The sequence below is a fragment of the Cucurbita maxima genome, unplaced genomic scaffold (genome assembly GCF_002738345.1).
Source record: "Cucurbita maxima cultivar Rimu unplaced genomic scaffold, Cmax_1.0 Cma_Scf00007, whole genome shotgun sequence".
In the NCBI taxonomy this organism is placed as follows: domain Eukaryota; kingdom Viridiplantae; phylum Streptophyta; class Magnoliopsida; order Cucurbitales; family Cucurbitaceae; genus Cucurbita; species Cucurbita maxima.
The window spans coordinates 3,397,253-3,408,031 of NW_019272023.1; the positions used below are offsets into that span (position 1 = coordinate 3,397,253).

A 10,779-nucleotide genomic window follows, 5' to 3' on the forward strand; every position below is an offset into this window, starting at 1 on the left:
TTTTTTTTTTTTTTTTTTTTTTTTTTTTTTTTTTTTTTTTTTTTTTTTTTTTTTTTTTTTGCTTTTGTTATGACTTACAAGAGCTCTTGTGGTTAAGTACTTTAACATTTGGTTTGAAGATAGTGTTCTTTGTTTAAGATGTGAAGAACAAATTGATTATTCCTCTCTTGTTATCACATTTTGTGCTGGTTGGAAGACTCACTTGTGGATCTTTTGTTTCTTCTAGTGTCTATGAACTTTTCTCAAGCAAACTAGAGATGATAGTGGTATAAAAAATAAAGATTGGAATGGAAGAATAAAAAATGTTCCAAAAATGTAGCTAGTTAAGAAAATACTTCGATTTCTCTTGGACTAAATTTTTTTGTAAAAGAGCTTTCACTGCATTGGACTGTAAATTTTTTTGATTTTGGTGCCAAAGGAGGATCAACAAGCAAGTGTAGAATATTCTCCTTAAAATAGTCGAAAACACCAAGGGAGCCTTATGATAATAAAAATTAAAATTGCAATAAATGATACTTTCCTAATTTTCCCCTAAACATATTCTATAAATTTATAAATTATAATCACAATATCTGCGGTAACATACAACTAATGTTAGTGCGATAACACAGGTAAATATGTCGATTACTGGAGGGAGCTGTTTCTTGGATGCTGTTGTGAATGATTCTCGTATTGTTGAAGTTATTCAACCTGCTCCAGATATACAATGTCGAGAGTTAGTGTTGTCACCTAAAGGATTGGGAACTGCGCTTGTGACGGTTTATGACATTGGGCTCACTCCTCCACTATCATCTTCAGCTGTGGTAATTTATCTTTCCATAGTGTTATTCCTGCAAGTATTAGTAATTGAAAGGAACATGGTTATATTTGCACGATTGCCTTTTCTATGCCCCTTTTCATGCTCATGCTATGGAAACGCTATGTTGATTTCTACTTGTGACTCTTTTTTAGCATTACTTGACTTGGAGTCAAATTAGTATTTAATGAAAATTTGCAAGAAAATTATATTTTTGGATGATAAGGTTTCTGAAAACTTATTTCTTAATGAACGTTCTGCTTTCTTTTAAGGAAGTTCCGAGTTGTACTAAAATTTTCATCTCCATGTATACTTAAGAAGGTTATAATGCTTTACAGGTTCATGTTTCCGATGTAGACTGGATCAAGATTAGCTCTCAAGAAGAAATAAGCCTTCTGGTATGTTCTGATTTGACTATTAATACCTCATGTAAACTGTGTTTACCATGGGAATCTTAAAATTATCAGGAAGAAGGCTTTCAAGTTGTTGATTTAGCTGCTGGGATTAGTGATGGAAGTACTTTTGACTCCTCCCAGGTTCGGATTCAAATTAATTATGTACAGTTCTGCGCCATATCATGTCTTGTTATATGTTAAGCAACGGAAAAATCACTGATAATTGGATGGGTCTTACCTCTAAAATTCTGTATGTGTGCTTTTAGTTTTCTTCCTTTTATACAGCTCCCCTTCTCTTATACTAATAAAAATAGATAAATGGAACTGAAAGCTCAATTCATCTAAACATTTGACATGTTTTGATGTAATGAAAAGAGATTAGTGTTAGAAAATCTAAGATATAAAGCAGTAAAAAAGGGGTAAAACAATTATAGCGGAATGATTTCATGTGTAAATCAAAAATTGTTTGATTTCTTAGTATCTTAACCTCTCTTTGTTGTATGATGTGTTTTTTTAATACAAAGTACCTTGCCATATCTTAGCTCATTGCTCTTTTGCCTCACGATATTGGTAATAATGTTGGATGCTTTTGATTTTTCTATGGTTCTGCCGAACAACATCCTTTTCCTAGCGTGAAAAAGAATTTCTGGCTAGCTATAAACAAGGAACGGCCTCCAATCTAAATTGATGAGGAATTGCTGTATGTTACAAAAAAAATAGACGAGGCGAATAAACAGAACATGTTCACTTAATAACAAACCAAAGAAGTGAACTTATCTGGGATAATCTGGTATTCCTTTCTTTCAATATATGCCAAAAAGAGCAGTGAATATCCAATGCAGGGAACACAAATGATGTGGAGGGTGCCCAGTGTGGCTATTTTTGGATTTTATCTATCGTGTTTAGATCATTTATAGAGCTTCACTTTCTTTCAATTATTTCCTTTCCATATCATTTTAGAGAGAGATTGATTTTAGTGAGTAGTGTTCCCATGAAGTTAATTGGAGGCAGATTTTCTGGAAAAAATCTCTGATGACTCTGGAAGCCAGCACAGTTGGTCTTCCTCATTTTTGGCGTTTTTCCTTACAGAATAGTAATTGGCTGTCCCGTTCTTGCATTTCTCTGTCCACAAGGCCTCTTCCGAGATTTAGGTTGCAAACATTTCCCACAGCAGACCATCTAAGGCTAATTAACATTCTTTTGGAATCGGCTATTGCATGAAGGGCTTGGAAAGCTTCACAAAAAGCTCTCCCTGAGGTCCAAATGCCCTCCCAAAATCTGTTTTCCCTATTCCCTGATTTGAAGACGACGTGTTCTTCCCCGAAGTATTTTTGCTGATGTGTTTCCAAGGGCTAAGATTAGAAATCTTCTTAACCGGATTTGGGAACCAGCCTCTTTTGGTCTGACGAATTTGCTTCTAATTATCTTTTTGCACAAAGCTGTTCATTTTGAGAAATTTCCACAACCATTTCAAAAGCAAGGCTGAATTTCTTTTTATCTAGTCTCCCACAGCCAAACCTCCATAAATTTTGGGGGTCGTAACCTTTTTCTAGCTAACCAAATGACTGCCTCTATCCTTGTTTGCATCTTCCCAGGGGAAATCCCTTGTGATTTTATCAATAAAAGACTTTCGATCCCACATGCTTGCTTTTCTGAAGGTTTTATTTTGTTTATCTATTAAATCTGTTTCTCTTCTCTAGAAGATTGATCTGACTATGTGATTTATCTATAGGAGGTTCTTGTGTTTATAAATAAAAGTCTTCACTAAGTTCTATTTCTTTGACTTCTTCTATGCTCAAGGAGGTTTCAGAAGCGGTAGGATTCATTTTCGGCTGTGAATAGTTCTTTGTTGTCCCTCCTTATTTTTCTTTTAGTGGTGTGGTTGTATTGGTCGTGTTGAGCATGTTCCATTCTTGTTTGATCTTTTTGTCTTTCCAATCAGTCCTTTGGGAGTTTGAATCTTGAACAATTGTTCATTTTTAGTTGTTTCTTGTTAAAAAAAAATCTCACACCTTTTCCCGGGAGTTCTTTAACCTTTTTAAAATTCTAAATTCCTCTCAAGCTGAGGAAAAATTGTAGAGCTTCTCCTCTTTGCCAACCCTTAGTAATAGTCACAAAAGCATACCCGTTTTACTTTCGCTACGCCCTTATACACTAAGGCCCAAGCCTATTGCATCAGCATATATGTCTTATTTCTTAGCAGCCCCTTTCTTACCAATTACATTCTTTCTTATCGCTAACTCTTATAGCATGCTTCCTCCCATAAATATTCATTACAGGGGTCATTTACTACAAGGTCCTCAAAGAGACACCTTGTGCGGAAGGTGAAACTCTTGTAAGCGATCAGAAGATCCCAAAACAACAGAGTTGATCTTTCTTAACTCCATAACAGCTGATGCAAGTTACATAATAGTGTTTCAATTGATCAAAAGATTAATTACGCTTTAAAATAATTAAATAATAATAATAGAGGGGTCTGTTTTAGTTGTCCGATTGTTCCTTTCAACCCATAGGATCATTAAAAAAAACTCAATCAAGTTGTAACCATATACTCTCTCTTTTTCAGGGGCGGCCCCCCAAAATTGGCAATTGAAAAACTTTTGTATTAGTAGAAGGTTTGGCCATCTGAATGGAGATGGAAGAATATTTTAGAATTTGTTGGAAAAATCACAAGATATAAATGTCGCTGCATTCAGACTCCTCCAAACACATAACACTCTTGCTCGATCCTTCTATTTGAATGGCATCTTAAGTACCAATGATTTCGTTGTTGAGTGCTCAAAGGAAGAATTTTATCTTCTATGGGCATTTGTCCGTCAAAATTTTGCAACTTTTAATTCAGGATCGTGTTTGCTCACATTCTATTCAAATAGAGGTCTTACTTCAAATTGATTCGTAGATTCAAGAGGGCAATCATTTTTCATCAATCTGATAGAGAGGCCAATGAGTGCTTGAGGGAAAACATGGCCATTTAGAAATCTTCTCATCGTTAAGTAATCTACAAAGTTTCTTTTCTGTCCAAGAAGTTTGTAGGGCTTTCCATTTAGGATATATATCGTAACTAAGCCAGGTTTATTGTTCCTTTTTAGTTTTAATCTTTCGACTTCTTTATGTTTATTTCGTTGTGCTTTTTTCAGTCTTTTTTTTTTTTTTTTTCCTTCCCTGTTTATTTTTGCTCATTTATCTTTGAGCAGTAGTCTCTTTTCATACTCATATTTAAAAGTGTCGTATTTTGTTCAAAAAGAAAAAAAGAAAAAAGACCTAAAACCACTACATGCTCATCACGGGAGCTATTTTGGAGTGGAGGAAGCAAGTGCATTGAGTTTGGGGAAATCTTGAGCTAGTGAAGAGTTGGACAACTGTTTGCTTGTGATGCAGATCTTATCAAATTGGAACTCCTTTTTCTTTGTCTACCTCCTGTTTCAACAATGAAATTTTTGTTTTTTATTAAGAAAAAGACTGAGGGCCTCCTCGTGATTCCCCTTGGTTTGGGAGCATCCTTGTGCCTTTTCTATGCGCTTCCATCATTCATACGATGTTCAATCTCTATTTAGATATAGAAATAGCAAAGTTAATTTACTGCATTCTTTTTTGTAATACAGTTTGCGTACATGAATATTCTCGTTCATATTGAGGATCAAATAGTTGAGCTTGTAGACACTGATGATTCTATGATTACTCGTCATGGGGTGGTTAAAGCTCCAAGTTTCAAAATTAAAGCTGTATCACTTGGGACAACTACTCTTTATGTAAGTTTACTTTCGTCTTAGTGTTTATTTGCAATAGTGTATATTTGAACTTTTGTCAATTTCTGAAGAGGTGTTTGAATTTACAAGTTAAATTTATTATTAAAACAGGTGAGCATTCTACAACAATCTGGACGTGAAATATTAAGCAAACCAATAAAGATTGAAGTCTATGCACCACCAAGATTCCACCCACATGATATTTTTCTTTTTCCAGGTGCATCTTATACGGTAAGTCACTGACTTATGGATCCTGGAATATAGAAAAATAAGTACAAAATAGAGAAAAGATAGGTTCTTTGCTGTCAGATTGTGATGTTTATTATTTCATAAAATAGAAAAGGAAATCTGTGATATAGTTGCATTTTCTTTTTTGTGTACCCGCAGCTCACAGTCGAAGGTGGTCCAACAGTTGGCACATACGTTGAATTTGCGAGTTTGGATAATGCAATTGTGAATGTTCATAAGTCTTCTGGGCTACTTTCGGCAGTTTCGTCTGGGAAATGTGTAAGAAATATTGCCAACTCGCTATTCATATGCTGTGATCCTTCTAATTTTCTTCTTGCTGTATAGATTCTCAACGAATGACTTGGGAGTTTTCTCGCCTTGTAGTGCACCTTGCACTTTTAAAGCACGGGTTTTATGTTATAATTTGGGAAAAATCAATTTATAACCTGAACTTCAGAGTTGTATCAAAACCTCAAACTTATAGTTGTATCAATTTAACTCTACAATTTGTTAAGTCAATCAATTTAAACCATTTGCTAGTGATTTATATATTTTCACTTCCATTAAATACGTGTTACAAGAAAATTATCATGTAACCCTTTCTAAATACGTAGAGAAAAATATAAGCCTAGAAGATGAAAAATATCTCAAAATGATTTTTGCATTTTTCTCGAATTTAAATTAGTCCTTACATTTAAAGAAGTCTTACCCATGTGAAAAATATGCATGAGCAGTTTTGAAACGAAATTCTAATAAATGGTCTAAATTGATTCACTCATGAAAGTTTAGTGTTTAGTTTGATACATTTATTAGTTTGAGATTTTAATTGGTACACCCCCAAAGTTTAGGGGTATAAATTGATTTTTTTCCTTATATATTTTGTTTAATTATTATTTTACAACTCCCAACTGGATAGTGTGTGTTTCTGTTTGTCATTAAGTATGCACTCACCATTTCCTAATGTCGTTCCTTTTTCCTTAAAAAACTTCCAGAATATCAGTGCGACTTTTTTTCGTTATGGAGGCTCTATTATTTGTCGAGCATATGGAAACATTAAAGTAGGAATTCCGTCCAATGTGTTGTTGAATGTTCAAAATGAACAACTAGGTGTTGGGAACGAGATGCCTATTTACCCCTTGTTTCCAAAGGTAACAATTAAGAACTGAAGCAAAGCATTTTCATCTGATTTCTAACATGGCGACCTACTGACTTTAGTCTGTTGTCAGGGTGATGTATTTTCCTTTTATCAATTGTGCAAAGGTTATAGTTGGACTATTGAAGATGAAAAGGTGAGACTATCTGCCTCTGTGATTTCTTAAATTGAGGTATTGGTATCCATTGGATAGAAGTTTGACATATGTTGCTTAGGTGTTGGGTTATAGATTGTCAGAGCGCCTCAGTGGTAGAGACTTCAAGCCTACTTCAACTGTTCTAGAGGATGTTCAGTTAATGAGTTATATGAACGAGGAGCTTGGCTTTATCAATATGGTATATGGAAGGTATGTTCCAAATATTGCTGCAGCAAACTAATTTGGCTTCTATCTCTTGTTTTGACAATTCAGTCGACATAACAAGACTTCGGGGATTCAAGCTACTGCGTAGATTTGATTTTTATGACTTTTTATTAATTTATTTATTATCATTATTATTATTTTAAGTTTAATCTTCAAATTTTGGTTTAAATTTATTTAAACTGTACCTATCTTTTTTTTTTTTGGGGGTGGGGGTGGTGCCTATTGTCACAATCGTATCTTCTCTATCTTGAGACGAGTGATTGTGCAGGACTTGCTTCAACGCATTGTTGCAAGTCAGCTGTAAAAGATCAACTACTGCAGACAACCTTGAGCACGGGTCTAGCCTCCACTCACATTTTCACTAAAAATGGTCTTACAAAACGTGAGAAAAGAAAAGTATTTGAAAACATCTTGAAAAGAAAGCGTTGTAGACCACGGCTAAAAAGCTTGAGAGCAATAGCATTTACAATACTTGGTCGGGGGAGATTTGATGACTATTTGGTCTCTCTGTATTACATTTTGAAACAAATTTACTATATGTTAAGAAGGGAGAAACGTTGTACATCCACAAGACTCTTAACAAATGAAAATAAACAACAAAACTAAGTACATGGTGTGAAAACATGATGGTTGAGGATGGGTTGGGCATATGTTCTAGGCAAACACTCCATGTTCATGCCCAATACACCTATTTTTATTTGATTGCTGAATAATGTTTGAGATTACTTTGAGGTTAGTAGTAAATTTTTATTTTGATTAGCAAGACTGAATTTTTAATGTTCTATTGAAAATGGGGGTAATTTATAAAAAATGAAAATGTATAATCATAAATAGGAATGGAGCAACTTTATTACATTCTTATAAGCTATTAGGTACTGTCAATTTAGGCGTACATATCAGACAAATATTAAGGATTAAGTCTTTTTTATCAATTTACTCATTCATATCAGGCGAGATTGAATTATTGGAAATGAGGTGGTGACACATTTTTGGGTGGATTGCTGGGTTTATGATGATCCCTTTTCATTCATAGATTACTGTCTTGCTTTCACCTTTCCTGCTTTTCTTTATCTGTGTTTCTCTATTCTTCCCGCAGATCTGCAGGCATAACGAAGATTGCTGTATCGTTCCTGTGTGAATTCACTTCTGATTCAAAAATAGAAACAAAATTTTTTAATGCTTCGGCGTCTTTATCAGTGATACCTAATCTTCCCCTTGCTCTTGGAGTTCCAATCACCTGGATTCTTCCTCCCTATTACACTTCAAGCAAAGCTTTGCCATCATCCTTGGACTCATATGGCCACTGGGAGAGTCAGAGCCGAAAAAGAACTATAACATATTCCATATTAAGAGGTTGTGGTGAAAAGGATGAAGATGCCTGGAAGGATTCCATCTCCATTCATGGGGAAAGAATAAAGACTTCAGAGAGTAACAATATTGCATGCATTCAGGCACATGATCGCTCTTCTGGAAGAATGGAGATTGCTGCTTGTGTCAGAGTGGCAGAGGTATAAATTTTATTTCCTTGTGTGTCAATATCTGAATATTAGAGTGCCATGAGCTTAAAATATCCATGAGAAATCATTCATTTATTATGAGCCTTAGCCAAAAATTTGTTATTTTGGAGGACGTCCTCCCGGAAGGAGTAGGGAAAGTCATTCCTTTAGTCTCATTTTGTTTTATTTTCATTTTCATTTTCATTATCTTCAACTCATAATTGTTATATTTCTTGAAGAGGCATGGAATACTATGCTCATCACTTTTTTTTTGTTCCTCTCTGAATTTCTATGTTCCTTTACATTGTGAAACTTCTACCAAATTTAGAATATAATAGCATCCTTATTGATTAATATCTTCCAATGGAAAATTGATCCATCATTTACTGGCCAATTCAAGAGGGACATTGTCTCTCTTAACAACACCTTAAGATACTAATCCCCCCGAGCCCCCCTAATAACAAGATAATCTTATTCTTGTATATCCTGCCTCACCAGTCAGCAATGCACACACAAAAAAATTATTCCACTTTACAAGGAGTCTTCCACTTTTAGGTATGTGCCTTCTTGAAGAAAATCTCTGTATGTTGTATCTTTGTAGTATTTGGGAATATTGAACCTTACATGATATCTACTCATTAATTTTATTTCCTGGATTTTCCTAAGAATCAGGATTGCTTGATAGAGGTTCCCACATTTTTCACTCTCGTTGTGTTCTTTTTTACTCTTTTATGTGCATAAGAGATCTCCTTCCCGTTTTCACGCAGTATTCCCTTGGTTGATGTATTGTGTTAGGTGTTATATATATCTTCATCTGTTCATTAGCTTCTCACTCAGTCTGGGTATTTGTTATCAGGTCGCCCAAATAAGGTTAACAAATCAGGAATTCCCTTTCCACGTGATCAATCTTGCTGTTGATACCGAACTTCGTCTTCCAATTAGCTACTATGATTCTCTAGGTACCAATTTTTTATTTGTAAAAATTTGATTTTATATGCTTTGATATTCTTTTCTTATGGATCATATCTGACAATGTTCTTAACTAGGCAATCTCTTTCACGAGGCTCATGATGTTGTTCTCTTTTACGTGGAAACTAACTACCCAGATATTGTTTCTGTTAATTATTTGAGAGAAGGCAATGGATATATTTATTTGAAGGTTCGTGAAGTACTGTCTTTACATAAAAATAAATTGGTTTTTAATATCAGGATTGATTTATCTATATAGTCTGCAAATGTTTTGAATGGACAGCTCTAGGAAGTGGGATAGTTTCTCCTACTTTAATATTTGTTTATTTGTTTTCGAATGGACTTCTCTAGGAGGCGTGGCTTGTGTTTGAAGGTTCGTGAAAATTCTGAAGTTTCTTATTTGGTTTTCACCAAGCCATGAAAAAAAGATTAATGTAAAATTATTAAAATTTGTCATATCAAGATTCCACATCATTTTTTCGTGAGTCAATTAAGGGTGAAATTAACTTGTGACCATTTAGAACTATTTTCTTTATCTCAAGACTAAAATACCTTTTGAAACATCAGGGCTAAATAGACACCGAACTCAAACCTTAGGGACCAAATATATATTTTTTTCCTTAAGTTTTATTAGTCAAGAAATGTCATCTTGTTTTAGAATCAAGTTTGATTGGCTTTATCATCATAGTTCTTCCCTGGTCAAGCCCTTATTTAATTTTCTTAGATAACAAAGGTTTTATATTCTTGTCATGACTCTTTGGAGTTGTCTTTTAGAAGAAACCTGACCTTGATTCCATTCCTCCTGTGCTTGGTAGTCGTGATGTACATCTATCCTTGTTTGTTGATGAGAATTGCAAGGATCCCAATTATTCATCTTCTTAAAATATCGCTGTTTTCAGAGTCATCCCAATTGCTCATCTCCTCGAGCACTCTCATCTTCTTCGTCTCTTCTCTTCTCGGTTTACTAATAAATTTTATCTTCTATAAGAAAAAAAAATCTAGAATTTCATTAAAAGAGTTCTTAACCACATGAAACTCACATAATTGTAGACAGTAATTGTGTGTTGGCTATTGATTGAATTTTTAAATTAACTATATTTTGCTGTAGCTCTGTTGTGACTTCTTCTTTTATTGTTGAAGGCAAGGCAACATGGTAGAGCTCTTGTCCAAGTATCGATTGACAAGAATCCAGAAAAGTCAGACTATATATTGGTATGGACCAAGGGCCTCTTCTTTTAAATTTGTAAAATATTTATGTGCGTTCATATTTTTTTGACAAAGAGAGAGAACAAAGAATTTTGACATAAGAAAACCTAAAATATCTACGTGTTTCACATGATCGTAGCTTTCTCCTTGCTTGAGATCCTTTGAAACCCAGTCAATTAAATTGGCAGTGTTAAGACACTAATCAACATGCAGAACTAATTTTTAGTCTTTAGTTTTTCTTCAGTCAGATAAGATCTGTATAAGTTTTAATTTTAAATTTTTCTGGACAACTAATTTTTAGTCTTTAGTTTTTCTTCAGTCAGATAAGACCTCCCCGCCACCCACAAAAAAAAAAAAAAAAAAAAAAAAAAAAAAAAAAAAAAAAAAAAAAAAAAAAAAAAAAAAAAAAAAAAAAAAAAAAAAAAAAAA

The 10,779-nt window shown here is 34.0% G+C and overlaps 1 protein-coding gene across 2 annotated transcripts in view; it reads left to right on the forward strand.

Annotated features, from left to right (window-relative positions):
- LOC111481382 (nuclear pore complex protein GP210) overlaps nucleotides 1–10,779 on the forward strand; it is a 29,635-nt gene that overhangs the window by 12,620 nt on the left and 6,236 nt on the right. For both annotated transcript variants that reach the window (XM_023126765.1, XM_023126766.1), the window contains 13 exons: nucleotides 612–803; nucleotides 1,135–1,194; nucleotides 1,264–1,332; nucleotides 4,794–4,940; nucleotides 5,049–5,168; nucleotides 5,325–5,444; nucleotides 6,158–6,313; nucleotides 6,392–6,454; nucleotides 6,534–6,664; nucleotides 7,776–8,187; nucleotides 9,032–9,134; nucleotides 9,222–9,334; nucleotides 10,285–10,356. In XM_023126765.1, coding sequence (XP_022982533.1) covers nucleotides 612–803; nucleotides 1,135–1,194; nucleotides 1,264–1,332; nucleotides 4,794–4,940; nucleotides 5,049–5,168; nucleotides 5,325–5,444; nucleotides 6,158–6,313; nucleotides 6,392–6,454; nucleotides 6,534–6,664; nucleotides 7,776–8,187; nucleotides 9,032–9,134; nucleotides 9,222–9,334; nucleotides 10,285–10,356 — 1,758 coding nt within the window. The remainder of the gene's footprint in view (nucleotides 1–611; nucleotides 804–1,134; nucleotides 1,195–1,263; nucleotides 1,333–4,793; nucleotides 4,941–5,048; nucleotides 5,169–5,324; nucleotides 5,445–6,157; nucleotides 6,314–6,391; nucleotides 6,455–6,533; nucleotides 6,665–7,775; nucleotides 8,188–9,031; nucleotides 9,135–9,221; nucleotides 9,335–10,284; nucleotides 10,357–10,779) is intronic.